At 60.2% G+C, this 16,622-nt stretch overlaps 1 protein-coding gene across 5 annotated transcripts in view; it reads left to right on the top strand.

Annotated features, from left to right (window-relative positions):
• Positions 1-230: 230 nt before the first annotated feature.
• CAMK2A (calcium/calmodulin dependent protein kinase II alpha) overlaps positions 231-16,622 on the top strand; it is a 31,527-nt gene continuing 15,135 nt past the window's right edge. For all 5 annotated transcript variants that reach the window (XM_075715276.1, XM_075715274.1, XM_075715272.1 and 2 more), the window contains exons 1-5: positions 231-292; positions 6,058-6,152; positions 10,661-10,720; positions 14,726-14,780; positions 15,116-15,181. In XM_075715276.1, coding sequence (XP_075571391.1) covers positions 231-292; positions 6,058-6,152; positions 10,661-10,720; positions 14,726-14,780; positions 15,116-15,181 — 338 coding nt within the window. The remainder of the gene's footprint in view (positions 293-6,057; positions 6,153-10,660; positions 10,721-14,725; positions 14,781-15,115; positions 15,182-16,622) is intronic.

Below are 16,622 nucleotides of genomic sequence, written 5' to 3'. Positions count from 1 at the left end.
GCGTTTCTGGCAGCGGTGGTCGCCATGGGAACGGGGATGCTGACGAAGGCTTGTGAAGCTGAGAAGACAAATTGCTCTCATCATTATCTCCAGGCTTGTCAATCAAACATATTCCCTTATTTACCTCGGCGAGGAGAGAGCCCCGGGAGCACACGGAGAGGGAGGGATCGAGAGGAGAGCTGCTTGCCCCGAACTCCGCACTGGGGAGGGAGCATTTCCAGCCCCTCGGGATGGCCACCATCACCTGCAATCGCTTCACCGAGGAGTACCAGCTCTTTGAGGAACTGGGCAAGTAAGTTGGAGATGGAGCTGAGATGCTTGGAGTGGGGCTGTGCCCCAGCTGGGGAAGAGCCTCCGTGGCACTGGGAACTGTCAGAGATGGGGGAAAGGAGACAGGCATGGAGCAAATGCACTGGAGAGCGGTGGGGGGGACTCAGGTTAGGATGGGGGCTGCCAGCCCCAGCCCTGCCCGCTCCATCCCTTCATGAGTTCGGGTGGCTGCTGATGGGTGCTTAGCCTGGGGCTCGGGTCACCCCAGGGGGCTGGAGCTGCCTGGGGAGGGGGTGGCTACCCCTCTTACGGAAAAGCCGCTGCTGAAAGAGGATGCTGCCGGCTCCCCCAGGAACTTATCCAGCCAGGAGGAGGGACGGGACAGCCAAGGAGGAAAGCCAAAGCGGCGGGCGCCCCTCACATTTCTTTAGGGAATTTCTCTGTGTGGATTCACCGGGGTTTGGCTAGTCCCGCAGGAGACCCAGCCTGCCTGGCAGCCCCCGGAGAATCCCGGTGGCTCTTGGACAGACCGGGGGTGTCTCCCACCCCTGCCCCTGTCCCACGAGTGCCCCCCAGGTGAGCCACAGCCCTGCCTGGCCCGGCTCTGCTGCTGGGGAGGGCTCAGCTCAGCTGGTCCGGGTGTCACCGCGTGTGCCTGGATCAGGATGCCTGTGTGTGCATCTGTGTGCAAACAGAAATGCCCATGCACGGCAGGGCGATCCTGGGGGGCACTGAGCACCCCAGGGTGGAGCAGGAAATTTCAGGTCCTCCGTGTGGGCAGAGGGATGCTCCGTGTCTCACCGAGTGTGTGGCCATAAAACGGGTGCAAAAGTGAGCAGGCATGTGCCTGTGTTTTGGTTTCTGTGCCTTTTTTTGGAGCTGGTGTGTAAATCTGGGGCATGCGGCCACGTTCCCCTCGGAGCGGCTCGGCGGTGTGGTCGTGGGCTCGGGATGCCTGTGCCTGCAATGGGCAGCTGCGTCCACCCGTAGGCATGGACACTGGCTCCAGCCCCGCATCGCCCGGGCGCAGGGCAGCCTGCGCCGAAACGTGTGACCACCCGTGTGGGTGCGCAAAACGGGGGCGAGGGAGAAAGGAGAGGGCAAAGATGGAGAAATTGAGAGGCTGAAACAGGGGGGGACTTTGTGCCAGGCTGAAGGCTGCTAATATTCCCCATCCTAATGGGGGGACCAGGTTGCTGCTACAAAGAAAGTGAATCTCCTTGGAGGCGAGCAGACCCTCTGCTCGTGCACGTCCATCCCCTCGGCGCTGGGGCAGCTGCGAGGGGCTGGTGGGGAGCAGCAGGTCGGGGAGCAGGTCCCTGCAGCAGGGACAGTCCCAGCCAGAGCGGTGGGTGGAGGGACAGGCCCCCGCTGGGGAGCTGGTGGCAAGGTGGGTTTTGGGACCTGCTTTTTCCAGAGGTTTCTCGGCTTTTCTGGGCTCTGAGGCTCTGCGGTGGTGGCAGGGGGTGGGCAGGGGGTGGGCAGGAGAGGCAGCTGCTGCTGGGTGCCTGCGGGGAGGCTGCAGGGCCCTGGCTGGGCAGACGCGGCTGCGGGGATGTAGAGGGGAGGCTTGCAGGCCAGGCACGATGGGGAAGGACCACGAGGGCTACCGGAGGCGTCTGGGGTGCGATGCTTTGCTAGGTGGGTGCTGATCCAGGGGCTGCCCGCACCGCCCGGCATCGTGGTGTAAAACCACCTCAAGAGATGCATTTTAACATGTTCACAAATAAAAGAGCAAAGCTGGAGCAGGGGCTCGTCAGCCCCCCACCAGCATCATGCCTTGGCCAGCCCAGCCCACCGACATCCCGGGGTGATGCAGGGGCAGCACGGCTCAGCTGGCGGCTTAGGGCAGCATCCCCAGTTTGGAGCATCCCACAGCTTTCCCCTCTGCTCCGGGGGGAGCAGGTGCCACCACAGCACTGAGGCACGTTCCTGAGTTAGGGGCTTTACTGGGCCAGTCACAGCACCATGGAGCTGGTCGGGGATTTTCCACAGGGATGGTTTCCAGCACATCCTAGCACATTCAAAAATCAGCGGTTTCCCACGGGGAAATTTCCACTTTGTGGGCTTAGAGAGGGAAACCAGGATGAAGCGCTGCACCTCTGCTCTGCTGCAGCAGCTGCTCATGGTGGGAAACGGCGTTCTTCTCCTGGCAAGATGCTCCGGGTGCCGGTCAGGGTGGGGGTGTCCCGGCAGGGGTGAAGCAGGGTGGGCAGCACGGCTCTCCCAAACCCAGACCCCGAAGGGGAGCAGCATCCTGCAGGGGCTCGGAGCAGAAAGGCTCTGTCTTGAGTTTGCTGTCCTCAAGGGACTGGGATGATCTTCTAGGGGGGACACGGGGTGTCCCTGAGCCTGGCTGGCAGGCGGGGAGGTGCTGGGTGCCAGCCTGCTGCGCCTACCGTGCTCCTTTGCCACCTCATCGGCTGTCACCCATCCTGACACCCAGGCAAGCTGGGGGTTTGAGGTGCCATGCACCCAATGGTAGCACCACGATGGGGCTTCATGGGGGGGAAGAGATGGGGAGGGGGATCTGCAGAGGCTGCCCCATGGGGTGTGAGCCCTTGGCACATCCCTGCACCTCCCAGACAAGGGAAAGGCATCTGTCCCAAGCAGGGAACACGGAGCTGGGGAAAACCTGCTCCCGCAGCAGCCCTGGCAAAGCCGAGCAAGTGAGGGGCTGCTCCGATCCCCCCCCACCGTCCCATGCTTGCAGGAGGGGATGAGGTGAGGGCGACGGGCAGCGTCGGGGGGGGGACAGGGAGAGGATCCTGCCCACGGCCCCCCAGAGTAGGACAAACATGAAGTGCAGCTCCACCGGCGCCTCTGAATCCGCCCCCGCAGCAGGTTCAGGGAGAGGCTGGAGACAATTACCGTGCCGAGCGGTACGATCAGCCCCTCCGCTCCCGGAGCTGCAGGAGAGGGGTTTTATTAAAAAGGAAAAAAAAAAAAAAAATATGGAGGAACAAAAAATCTCCAGCCCACACGCTTCTCTCTAGAAAGGAGATAAAATGCCTTGGAGGAGGAGGAGGTGTTGAAGAGAGGGAGGGCGGCAGCAGCGCAGCCGGGCGCTGGCAGGGAAGGTGTGAAAAAGGGAGAAGCGGAGCATCCCGGGGCCAGAGCCACTGCTCGGGCTGGCAGGGGGAGGCCATGGGACAGGGCTTGGGGGTCACACCTGGACTGGGGGACCCAGGGACAGGGGCTGCAGGGCTAGGACCCAGCAATGCCAGGGCTCAGGGCTGGAGGGACAGGGCTGGCTGCTGGGCTGTGGGTCCAGCGTCACCCTGAAATGGCAGCCATCGGGAGGGACATGGACACTGTCCCTACCCATGGCCCTGTGGGTGATGTACCCATCTAGTGCTACAACTAGGATGTGCTGTCTCATCTGGATGAGTGCCCCATCTCCGAACCAGGCAGAGATGGGGTCCCCGGATGCTGCTGGGGTTGGGGTCAGCCCCATCCAAAGGGCCAGCACCCCAGGGAGGGAAGGGACCCATGCCGCTGCCCATGGCCAGGACATGTCTCCTTCCAAAGGGGTTTCTTGCACCAAGATGGGGCTGAGCTCTCTGCCCGGCACCCCCTGCGCTGCCCACACTGCCCCGCAAGCCCCGGTGCAGTGGGGGATGCCTGGGAACGGAGATGCTGGATTTAGATGGAGCCAAGGGGCTATTTTTCCCCCAGGCTGGGAAGATCCCACATGGGGCTGGGAAGCACGGGAGCAACCTGGCACGGGGAGCAGATCCCAGCTGCTGTGAAACACCCAGCAGGGTCAAACACCCAATGTGGGGGGGTCCTGGCCAGCACAGACCCCCTGAAGGACCCAACTGGGACCGGGATGGGGCTATGGCAAGCGTGCTGTACCCCTGGGTGTCCTGCACCCGCACCCAGCGCCTCATGGTCCTCCCACCCTCTGGGCTCACAGGGTCTCACTTGTGCTTCACAGAGCACAAATAGGCATTTGGTTTCTGTTAAAAAGGCCTGGAGGAGCCAAAAGCCACGAATGCAGCTGGGGGTGTGAAACCCTGTGCTCTGCTGGTGTAGCACATCCCGTCCCCGGCCACCGCATCCCGCTTCCCACGGCTCCCCCTTACCCGCCATTTGGTTTCACTCAAATAAATGGATGAGTGAGTGGCTGTGGGCACTGGGACCAGGAGTGGCCGGGGTCCCCAGCCTCCAGAGGGTCCGGGACACCTACGTCCCTCCAACCCCACATCAGGTCCCGCAGCGGAACCCTGCGGTAGAAACCCCGAGGGTGGTGGCCGCGGGGGCTTCCCTGCTTGCTGCACTCACTCCTGCAGGCTTTCCTGGCACTGCAAAAGCAGCACACATCTTTAGGAAAAAAAAATAGGCAAGATGGGTCACGGGGACTCCCAGGAGCCCCCAAACACCAGGCAGTGCAGGGTTCCTGGTGGGATGCGCAGAGCGGCACTGCGGGGCTGGCGATGGCTCCAGTCTCCCGCACCCATGGCAAGCTGAATACGAAGCATTTTGCCCCCCCTTTCCAATTAATCCCCCCCAGTCTACAGGGACATTAATCAGCTCTTCCAGCAGCCAGGATTAAATGGCAGGATGGGGAGGCTGGGAAGCGCCGGGATGCTGTTCCCCCGGCTCCTGCCCGGCACGTGCCATGAGCGATGCTCTGCACGGCGGCGCTGGGCGCGTGGGCTGCCGGCTCCGCCGGGGCTCCAGCCCCATCCCTGCACACCCCGCCGCTCGCCTGTTCTCCTAAAGATCACATGCAAACCCAAATTGCCTGTCTCCACCCGCCCCCACCAGTAAAATCAATTATCCGCCGCCGCTCGCCAGCCTGCGGCCTTTTATTCCTCAGCAGGGAGCAGGAGCAGGGCAACGGGGAGCAGGGAGAAGGTGGGGCGGGAGGTGGGATTGCTTTTGATAGTTGTTATTTTAGTGATTGGAGAGGTTTGGCAGGAAAGGGAACCTGGTACAAAGGTTGTGCTCAGCAGGGCTGGAGCGTGCATGTGCATGTGCGTGTGTGCAATGCTGCAGCTCCCAGCATCGTTCCGGCGTGCTTTCAGTGCAACGAGTGGGCAGGGCTCGGGGTACAGGGGCAGAGGGGCTTCTTTGGAGCACCCCAAGCACCCGTGCTCGTTTGCCTGCCAGGCCTCAGGAAACCCCTGCATGTTGGCTCACACGTGGGCAAGCCGCAGCGTCGTCAGTCCCCATCCTGCTTGGCTCCAGTGGTCCTTGCTCGCAGGGTCCCCTGGGCTGTCCCTGCTGCTGCCACGGGTTTGCAGCTTGGGGGGGACCTTGCACTGCTCACCTGCACCCCCGGCTGGTGCGAGCACCCGCTTCTGCAAAGTGCTGCTGTGACTGCAAGGTCTAGAGCATGCAAAGACACATGCACGGACAAAAGTGAAGTGGCTGGGTGCTGCGTGGCAGCTGCAGCCATCCTGGTGTCCCTCGGGAGACAATACCCCTGGTAAATCACTGCCCCTTCTCTCCCAGGGGATAGGTAGGGCAGAGCCTGGGAGGGAGAGGAGGAAATGCGCACAATGCCAGGGGTGTTCCAGGGAACGTGGAGGGGTGAATCCTGCATTCATCCCCAGGTCTACCTGTGCCTGCCCCCATCATCCGCCGAGGACATGGGTGCAGGGAAGCTCACTGTGAACCCTCCATGTTTTCTCCAAGCTCCCTCCCCAGCCAGCACCCATCCCCGTCCCCATCCCTGTGCCTGTGGCGGTCCCTTGCTCCACAGGCACATCAGGGCTGAGCTGCGCCCTTGCCCACACCAAGCCCTTCACCTCTCCCTCCGGCTTCTTGTCTTCCCAGGGGCGCTTTCTCCATCGTCCGGAGATGCGTGAAGGTGTTGGCAGGACAAGAGTATGCGGCCAAGATCATCAACACCAAGAAGCTGTCTGCTCGAGGTAGATGCTGGGGGCATTTTCGGGAAGGCGAGAGGCGAGTGGGGTTTGCAGAGTGGGGAATTTGTCCCCTCTGCACAGTGCCAGGATGATGCCTTTGACATGCGGCAAGGCAGGGGGTGTTTGATGTGTGGTGGGGGAACCCCTTTATCCCATCCCGTCTCCACTGCAGTATGCACTGAGCTCCTTGATGGATGGGGTGAACATCCCGAGGAGATGTTTCGGTGGCTGCTAACCGCATCCCGTCTGATCGCAGGGATGCACCTGCAGCTGGGCTGTGCCAAGGCTCTGGCATGCTCCTGGACCCCAATCTGCCCGGGGAGCTGTAGGACCCCATTTCTCTCCCTGAGACCCCACCACCACCCTGCATGCCGTATCACGGCAAAATCATGGTTACAGCCTTGCAGCAAATCAAACTGCTCCCAGCCTCAGGCGTTGGGTAGCACAGTTATTTTGGGAGCATCACCTCCCCGAGAGGGCCCCCGCTGACCCCCTGGTCTCCACTCTCAGGAGCTGTGGATTTCCTTACTCGTGTACCTATATCAGTGAAACGGGAAGGTCCTTTGGGTGGGGGATTGATTTCATTCCTGTCTGGAGATGGGCCCTCACCCCTTGCTGCCCTCTTAATTAATTGCTCTGGTGGAGCACGCTGGCTGCTTTGCTGCTGGAAGAGCCGCTGGTGGGTCTGTCCTGGCTCCTCCTTGGAGCAAGGCTGAGCTGAGCCGGCACAGAAAAGCTTCAGCCAGCCCTTGCCCCGAGGCAGGCACCCCTCTGCCCCCAGGCATCTGACAGAGGAGCTGTGATGAGGAGGATGGAGAGGATGGGACAGCAGCTTCTGTGTCCCCAGCTCCAGCTCCTCCTGGGCGGGTGCATTGGGGAGCACAGGATGGGTGCCGGGAGCGAGCACCCTGCTGGGAGGGTTTAATTAACTCCCTCCCTCAGTTTCTCCCCTGACGCCACTGCTCACTTCCAAAGGCAAAAATGAAACACAGAAAACAGTGGCAAACTCCTTTCTGACCTCAAATTAAACCGGTGCTTTGCAATCTCCCTCCCACAGTGCTGCCGAAGTGGCACAGCACTGACACTGAGCAATCCCAGCTGCTCCCCTCTTTGGGGATGCAGACCATCCCCTTCCTCCGAGGCTGAAGGCTCCCAGCCCGGGGCAGCCGGCTGGGTTCCAGGCAGGGTGCGCGGTGCTGGCCTCGGCACTCGGCTCCTGCCTGCGCACCCCAGCTGGCAGCGGGGCGGGCAGCGAACGCCTCCCGGTTTGCAGGGCTGCCTGGAGGAGCAGATTGAGCCGCCTTCCCTCTGCTCCCTCCTGCCTCCGCTTGCCTGCTCCGGCAGTTTGCCCCTCTCCATCCTCTTCTGGGGTTTGTACCGTCCCTGCAGCAGCTCTGTGTCTGTCTGTCCCCTGGAGAGACCTCGCGGGGGTTATTTTCCCTGCTCTGCCGGCTGAAATCACCAGCTGCTTTTGCTAATGGTCTTGAAACCCCCATTTCTGCAGTGCTAGCATGGGTGATGGTGCTTCCCCAGGCTGGGAGCAATCCTCAGAGGGACACGAGGAGCCACTGTCCCATGGGGATGCGCCACCAGCTGTGCCACACAAAAAGGGAAGGAGGGCAGGTGTGCAGGGAGGAGAGGGTTGGGAGCAAGGTGAGAGGAGCTGTGAAACACCCCAGTGGTCTCTTCAGATGTCCTCCCAGCTGCTGACATGGGGAGCCAGGAGGAGAGAAACTGGAGTTTTTGGAGGAGAAATGGGGTTTGGGCCCAGGCAACAGCTGGATTTGTGGGGTGTGGTGAAAGTGCTGTGCTGCATGGGTGGGAGGATGCTCTGACCCACGGCAGCCGACCCCCAACCTCGGCAGGGTCCCTCTGCCTGAGGGACATCCCTCTGTCCCTTTGTCCTTCTGTCCCTCTGCTCCACTGCTCTGGCAGAGCTGTCCCACCCATGTGCAAAGCCCCTGCAAGCTGCATCCCAGACACTTGCATGGCCAGGGGAGTCCCCTGCCAGCCTGCGGCCCCACACAGGGGTGGTATCCATGCGATGCTCGGAGGAAACTGCAGACCCGGAGACCTAGCCCTGGGCTTTGCCCCCACACCCAGCCCGTCCTTGCTGTGCATTGATGGTGGGGAAGCTCTGCCCGAGCAGGACCCACGCAGCCTTGGAAAGAGCACAGCCCCCAGAGCACAAGGCTGCCTTCGCTCCCTGGGTGGTGGGTGGCTCATTTCAGGCAGTTTTTCCCCTTGCATTTTGCAGCTGAGCCCATGGCACTGGGGGGAAGCTATGGCCATGCTCCTCTGGGACCTTTCCTACCAGGTGCTCACACACCGGGGTGTGAAGAGGGGAAGAGCCTGGGTTACCCGGAGCTGTGTCCCCAGGTGCTGCAGCCTCACAGGCACAGCAGCCTCCTCTGCACCCGCATGGCTTCGCCCTTCGAAGGCCAGCTGGATGCATCGGGGTTCACTCTGCTAGGGCATCGCTGCTTGGGACTGCCCAGGGGTCCCTGGGCAGGGGTCCCTGGCCCTCACCCTGTAGGGATAAGCACCTTTCCCAGCCCCTCCTGGGTGCTGCTTGGTCCCCACTGCCATCCCCTTCCCTTCAGAGGAACCCCATCTCTGCCCCCCCTTTAAACACCCTGATCCATTTTCCATTTCACCTAGTTTTTGCTGGTCTCCCACCCCCTCCCCATGCTGTTTGCGGTTTGTCAAACCCCACCAGCCTCCCGGTGCTCCCCACCGAGCCGCCTGTGCTGGGCTTTGCTTTCGCAGGCATTTGGGTGGCGACAGATTGCGAGGGTACAAAGAGGGGGGCAGGAGCTGGGGGGGCTGCACGGCATTGCTGCTGCCGCGGCTCAGCCAGGGAGCCGGAGCCGAGTTGGGTGGCTCATGGCGGGGAAGGGGGAGCAGCCTCCTGCCCCTTGCCCACGGCCATGCTCGCCCTTGTGCAGCTGAAGGCCTGGCTGGCAGCGGCGTGCAGGCACGCAGAGCGGTGCCGGGACACACTCCATACCTGGGGTCACATTCACCTCCCTTTCCTGTGATCTCTGGCAAGCAAAGGAGCTTTACTGGGGACCAGCAGTGCTGGGCTTCCCCGTGGGTCATTTGGCCCCAGCCTCCAGCCTGCAGATGGGGAAACTGAGGCAGGCAGTGGTGATCAGTGACTCACCCAAGATCACTGTCAGCCAGGAGCAGAAAAGGGGGCCGAAAGCAGCTCCCCATTCCCCAGAGAAGCGTTTGCCACACTGGTCACGTTGGCCCGCCATCCTGTCCCTGTCCTGCACCCCACAATGGGCTTTGGTCGCAAAAAGCAACAGCCTAAACCCCGACCTCTCCCTGTCGCCCCGTCCCACCCTGGGGAGATTGTCCCCACTGGGGAGGAACATCGAGGGGAGCTGAACGAGGCTGCCGAGGCTGTCCCAGCCTTTGGCTCACAGATCCCAGCACAGGCTGCCAAACTCACCCGAAGCCCCGGGGTCACTGGATGGGGGATGTTGAACCCTGGGGAAGGCTCCAGCCCCCGCAGGGAAGGGGGCTGCGTCACTGTCACGTCTCAGCGGCCGGAGACACGCAGGTTTTATTCGATGCAGAGCGAGACTCTGGGGTGTGAACCTGCAAGGTAACAGCGATAGCGCTGAGAGACGAGCAGCCCTAATTACATCCTCGCTTCTCCTGGCTGCTGGGTGCCTGCTTGCACGAAATGCCTGCAGACAGCGCACCTCCACGCAGGGTGGCTGGGTCAGGTGTAAAGAGGCAGAAAAGTGCAGAGGCAGGGAAGACGAAACAAAATTATTTGAGAATTCATTCTGGGCTGCCCCAGGGTGGAGGCTTCCTTGGCTCAGCTCAACTCACTTTGCCCAGAGCTACGTTGTCTCACATCCCCCAGCCTGGCAAAAGCCGGAGAGAAGGACCCGCGCTGCCTGTTTGGAGCCAGGCACCGGAGCAAGGCAAATCTTCAGAGCCTGGGTTTTGCGTTGTAGGAGAGCAAAGACCCGATGTGAAACGGCTGGGGATGGAGAGGGAGAGCCCTGTTTCAGCTTGACATCTCTTGCCAGTCGGCTCCATCTTCGTTTGTTCCAATTGTAACATTTGGGGCCAGAAATGTCCTTGCTGATTGCCTGTGCTTGGCTGAATAAGGGAAAACTGAGCCGGTGCTGCTGGCAGTGATAACCCAGGCAGCTCCAGGATATTCAGGAGGTGATGGGGACTCATTCAGCAAAGAGAAGGGAGAGAGGAGAGCGAGGGACCAGCCAAAGCCCAGGACTGCCCATGGCATCAGTGCTGGGGGCTGCATCCATGTTGGGATACTGTCCATCAGGCCCCGATGCTGAACATGTCCCCAGAACTGTTAATTCTTTAGGAAAAAAAAAAAAGGGACAGGTTTGCTCCTTGCCAGCTGCTCTGTCCCCCCCAGGTTTCCCATGCTGGCAGCTCCTCCGAGAGAGCACAGCAGGGGCTGAGAGCAGGTTATTCCCTTTCCCCAGACCCTAATTTAGGGCTGTTGCCTCTTTCAGATCACCAGAAGCTGGAAAGAGAAGCCCGGATCTGCCGCCTGCTGAAGCACCCCAACATCGGTGAGTGTACCCTGCTCCCCCTCCACACGCCCGGTGAAGAGCCAGGCAAATCTGCCCACGCTCTGTGCCCGGTTCTGCTGCATTCCTGTGCCCCCGCCGGGGCTGGGGGGGGTCCCCATCAATAATTCAGCCCTGCCCGCAGCAGCACGGGCTGTTTGTCCTTCCCTCACACGCCAGCCACCACCCCGGAGATGGAGAAGGGGCTTGGTGGCAGCCCACCCTGTTGATCCGCGGAGCTGTCCCTCCTCTTCCTCATGGGGAAGCAGCATCTTCAAGTGGGGTCATAGGAAGAAAGGCCTCCACCGAGCGCGGGGGGATTGAAGTAGGTCCTACCTAACCCACTTGGCCATAGCTCCATCAGGGAGAAGTGGGGCCCCAGTAGGCTGCAAGGGGTTATTTTTAATCCTCTTCCCCCCTCGGGTGCTGTATTCCTCTGCATGCTCCAAAAAGCGGCTGCAGCTCCGAGCAGCAGCAGCAGCGCGGGGCGTGTAGGAGGAGCGTTTGGGGGGGGGAAGCGAAGACTTTCCCACCGACCGTCCATCTGAGAGTAGCCTCCTTCGGAAAAGCTGTTTCAGGAAAACTCCTGAGCCCCTGCAAAAGACAAAAATAGGCCAGAAGGAGAGAGAGAGAGGGGAGGGGAAAAAACTGCAGTAAAAAAAAAAAATCCCAAACCCCAGCTTTGAGAGTGATGCTGATGCAGGCTGTCGGTCCCTGGGGATGGTCCGGCAGTGGGAGCGCAGCACCCGGAGCCGTGGCTCTGGGGATGAGCCCCCTCTCCCCTCCATGGCACCAATGTGCTGACCTGGTGGGATCCTGCAGTTTTTGGAAAAGCATTTGGGGGCAGGACAGGAGCTCTGCAGCTTTCTCCTCCCGCAGCCGGGAGCTGGGAGGTTTCCCCTTTGGCTGAGCTCCTCCCTGGCCCCCTCGCTGCTTGCAGTGGCCTGGATCCATCACTGGAGCTGCTGCAGCAGATCCAGGGAGCCAGACCCGGGGCCACCGGGACCAGCCACGTGCCTCCCACCCCATAAATATTTCAGATTGGAAAAAGCCTGTCAGCTTCCATCTGTCTCACGCACACAGCTGCGTGGCAGGTCTCCCCTGCATTGCCGGGGCACCGGACCCCACAGGATCCAGCCGCTGTCCTTCCCCCTGCCTCTGCTCCAGCAGGACAGATGCTCTGCACAGGAGCTGCGCTGCCGGGGTCCCGGAGGGGAGTCCAGCCTCCCCCGGTCAGAGCAGCAGCCAGGGCCATTCCTCTGCACCACAATACATGTGGGGATTGCTGAGACCTGAAGAAAACGCACTGTAAAGTGTGCGAATAGCAAGAAATACTAAAACCGGAGGAACCCACCCCATGAGGACTTGCAGTACAGTAGCTGGGCCATGCAGCTGGAGCTCCCCAGGCTCCCAGCCTGGCCCCAGCTTTTCCCTATTGCTGTCTTTCTCCCTTCCCTCTCCGTCACCTGCCCGTGGGGCTGGCAGGGTCTCCGAAGACAGAAACACCTTGTCCTGCACTTCAGCCCCACTGTGCCTTCTCCCCCATCCCTGCACCACACCTCGTTGTCTGGCCGTGACCTGCAGAGATGGCGCCCTTGCTGCACAGGGCTAGAAGGGGTTAGTGGCATGAGATTCTAACGAGCCTGATCTCGCTGCTATTTATACCCAGGAGGCTCTTCCCCACCCCCCCACCCCACACCTTCACCCCCCCACTGTTCCTGCTGCCTGGAAACTTGGGCTTGCAGCTTCCCTTGCATGCAGCACAAGCCAGCTAATTACCCACCCGGGAGCTGGAACAAACTGTGCCGCTGCAGACCAGCCCTAACGAGAGGAAGAGGAGCCACCACTGCCAGGGGTATGGGGAAGGCGAGGCAGAAAACCCCTCTCCATCCGTCCCCGGGAGAAGCACCTCAGCTGCTGAGGGGCTTTGGCTGGCCCCGTACTTGTTCGCTGCAGCAAGGTTGGGGTCCCTCTGTCTCCCGTGGGAATGCTGTGCTCTGCAGATGGGGCTTATTGCAGCTGTGAGCCTGGAGGAACCAAACTGTGCTTTGCACCGTGCCTGCAGGAGAGCCTTGCATAGAAAGCCATGCAGAAGCGGTCGAGGGCAGGTCCAGGTCCCCAGGACCCCGCAGCACATCCACAGCACCGGGCGATGAATTAGGGAGAGCTGCCATTTCCCAAAGTTGCGTGTCCTTGCAGGGAATACTTGCTTTATTGAGGAAACTTTGGCTACACCCAGCCCTGGAGTTTTAACTCCGGGTACCTGTCATCTTCTGACCCTCAGTCTCAAAGCTGCGTCCCGCTCCTGCCTTGGCTCTTGGCACTGAGCTGGAGTGGTTTGGCCGGCACGGCTCTTTCTGATTATGGTCTGTAACAGACACTTGCAGGACCGGGCTATATTTAGAGTGGCTGCTCCTTCTTATACCTTCTCGGCTCCTGGCAGCCACAGGCTTTGGGACTTCCCCAAGCAGGGGATGTATCTGGACCATCTGCTTATAGTTACACTGGCCCTATCCATGCGGAACTCGCCTACTCCCCCTTTGAACACTTTGGCTTCTGCAGGATCCCAGGCACAATACCCCCAAATTCCTCTTGGGCGAGATGAAATGGGAGGAAACGTGTTTCTTCCAGCAGAGGAAAGCAGAAGAGCTGGTATTATGTGTCAGAGAAAAACAGGGAGCAGATACAGGTGTCGGAGCGCAGGGGTTGTCTACAGATGTTGGCAGTGGGGAAGGATAACCAGGGAATAAGATGGGACAATTGTGTCAATGGACAAGACCACAGGAGACCCCAAGAGGAAAGATGCCGCCTGGCTCAGCAGAGCTCCTCTGCCGCTTGCTCTGGCCGGGGTGAGGCGATCCTGCCGCCAGCTCGCTCTTGGCAGCTGCTGGATCTGCCCATGGAGCTTGGAGGGAGGGGTAGGACCAGCAAAGTGGCGTTTGCTGGCCTGGGAGATAAAAGCCATGCAGCGCAGCATCTGCACTTGGTGGCAGGGCTTCTTATCTCCTCTGGCCCAGGCTCGAGTCTGGAGGATGGTTCCATACAGGGCTCAGCTGATTTAGCCATGGTAAAATGGGCTAGGAGCAAAAATTTCCACAAAATCATTTGCCTGAAGGTTTCCGTTTCCTCCCTGGTTTCCAAAGATCTCAAAGATGTTGAAAGTTGTATCAGGCTGAAACCAGGTGAGCAGGGAGGAAAGGCTAAGTATTTACAGCTTGAGGGAAATTGGAATAAAATGTGAGGTGGGGGGCAGAGGACACTGGACCAGTCTCTATTTATACGTCCTACCTGTTTCTGTGCCTGTCCCCTGGCAGCACATCTGCCTGCTAAGCTGTGAGCAGGGATCTAAGCCTGAATAACCAGAAAGAACCCAGCTGCAGGGTGGCAGTTTGCACCGGGCTGTACGTGGCCAGATGCACCCGAGGGGAGAGGATGCCCCTCGGCGTGATGAGCGGGGCAAGATGCCAGCCCCGCGGGAGGAGATGGGGAGAGCACTTCCTCCAAAGGAAACTCATCCCATGGTGATTCCTGGATATCCCCAACCTGAGACTTCCCAAGGAGAAAAGGAAGGTCATGAGCAGAAAATAAAAAAAGCCCTGTCGGTGCCAGGGCTGGCAGCCCAGCACCCTGGCTGAGCTCTCCCCGCGCCCGGGCACCTCTCCTGATGGGGCAGAGGGCTGGGCTGGGGGCACCCATGCCTGCAGCCTGCCCAGTGCCCAAGATAGCCCAGCAGCTGCCTGGGATCTTGGCCAGCCCCGGGCAGTCCCTGATTTGGATGTGACCTTTGAGCCTTGCACCGCTGCCCGAGGCTGGGGCCATGGCTGGGGTCCCCCACTGAGCGGGGACCCCCCGAGCCAGCCAGCAGCAACAGCAAGAGGAGGAGGGAGGAGGAATAGCCCCGTTCTGCCCTTCCCCAGCTCCTCTTTGTGCCCAAAGGGGAGCAAAGGCATTCCTGGGGGGTGGGGTGGGAGCCAGGCATACCCCATAACCCTTCTGTCTCTGCTGCAGTGAGGCTCCATGACAGCATCTCCGAAGAGGGCCACCACTACCTGATATTTGACCTGTGAGTAATGGTTAAATGCATCTCTTAATCCACCAGCAGCTGCATGCTTCCACCGCAGGGCAACGTGCCCCGCACCCCTGCAGCCCCCCCCGAGCTTTCCCCCATCCTCCACCTCACCCAATTCCTTTCCACAGACTGGGTTGAACCAGGCTTGGGTCCTCCAAGCCGGGATAGAGAGCAGGTCCCCACTCTGCACCTCCCACTCTCCCCACTCCGTGCACAGTGCAGCGGCATTTCGGGGGGGTTTGCCAGGGCTAAGCGTGCTGTAAATCAATCCAGCTCCCTTGCATGCTGTGCTGAGACGGCTGAGCGTGACTCCCCCCGTTTTCTCGCAGGGTCACTGGCGGGGAGCTGTTTGAGGACATTGTGGCCAGGGAGTACTACAGCGAAGCGGATGCCAGGTGAGCATGGACACACGCTGGGCCGTGGAGGGGGCAGCAGTTGTCCCCTTCTCCCGCAAGTGGCTCCCTCCCAGGGTCCTACGTGTCTGGCTTTCTGCAGCACAAGCTCCTTCCATGCTGGGAGGTGTTTTACAGCCATTCTGCAGCGTGTACTCATAAACCAGATGTGTAGTGCAAAAAAAAAAAAAAAGAAAAAAAGCTCTTTTTAACTCACTCAGCTCCTTTGCCAAGAAGTACGTGTGTTACTGCAGGGCTGGTCCCTGCCTCGAGCCAGGCAGCTGCCAGCTTCCTCCTTCCCCGGGCTGATGGCCTAGCCCGCATCTGACCTCCCTGTAAAGGAGCAAGGCATCGGTGCTCCCCAGGCTGGGGTCATCGGGGCTCCCCAGGCTGGGGTCATGGGGGCTCCCCAGGCAGGGGACAGCGGGGGTCCCCAGGCTGGCAGGGAGGAAGCGCAGCATCAGGCTGGTGCCCCATCCAGGACGGTGATAGCACAGACATCCCGCGGTCCTCACCCTTTCCCCTTGCAGCTGCGTTACAGTCATTTGCAAGCGTTTCTCTGGCATTTACCACTTGAAAGCACTAAGGAAGAGCAGTCAAGACAGGCTGGGTGGGAGGATGTGCTGGAGCTCCGCTCAGTCCCATGCTCCCACTGACACTTTCCAGGTACCCTGCTGCAGAGGCAGGGGGCTGGGTACCATTTCAGCCACCCCTTTGGTCCTTGCAGCTCAGCTGGGGACAGCGTTAGCCTCATTTTTTTGAGGGGACATGATCTGGCCCTCTCCAGTCTCCAGATATCACTGTGCCTCTTGGCTTTGCCCCCAGGCATAGCCCGTACAAATGCCCAAGGGGGTGGTAAGCTCTACGCTACCTCTGTCTGCATGGAAATATCCCTTATTTCTAGGCAGAAAGCAATCTCCTTTAATGTGTGCTGCCCGCACTGAGCCACTTACAACCCATCCACTTATTAGTGTCAGACAAATAAAATAAAATACATGTAAATAAAGACCTTCTGCCTTGCACACAACTGTTTTGGAGCAGAAGTGATCATTGCCTCAGTCTTTTTCCATTCCTTTCTCACGCATGCAGCAGAGCTGGGGTTTAATGAACTAGATATAAAGCAAACAGATGCAGCGAGAGCCACCTGCATTAGAGGAGGCCAGGGAAATGGGGCCAAAGCGAAGGTTAGCTCTACGTCTGCTACAGAGCATATCTGCTACGCCTGGGTTTGGAGACCAAATCTGGGCTGGCATTGCGACTCCAGCTCCCCCCTGGTGTTGTTGCTTCTCTGGGCACCCCATGGGCTCTGCCATAGCCCCCGTGCTCCAGCTCGCTGCAGCTGCATGTCCAGCAGCTCTGGAGGGGTCTTACTGGGTTGCAGCTGCTCTCCACCGGTGTGTGGCTTTCAGTGGAGGAGGATGCTGAGCTGTGCTGCAGGGCTGCT

Source organism: Pelecanus crispus, chromosome 8, assembly GCF_030463565.1.
Source record: "Pelecanus crispus isolate bPelCri1 chromosome 8, bPelCri1.pri, whole genome shotgun sequence".
Lineage (NCBI taxonomy): Eukaryota > Metazoa > Chordata > Aves > Pelecaniformes > Pelecanidae > Pelecanus > Pelecanus crispus.
The sequence above is the reverse complement of the archived record's forward strand: the minus strand, read 5'-3'. Positions and strand labels throughout refer to the sequence as shown.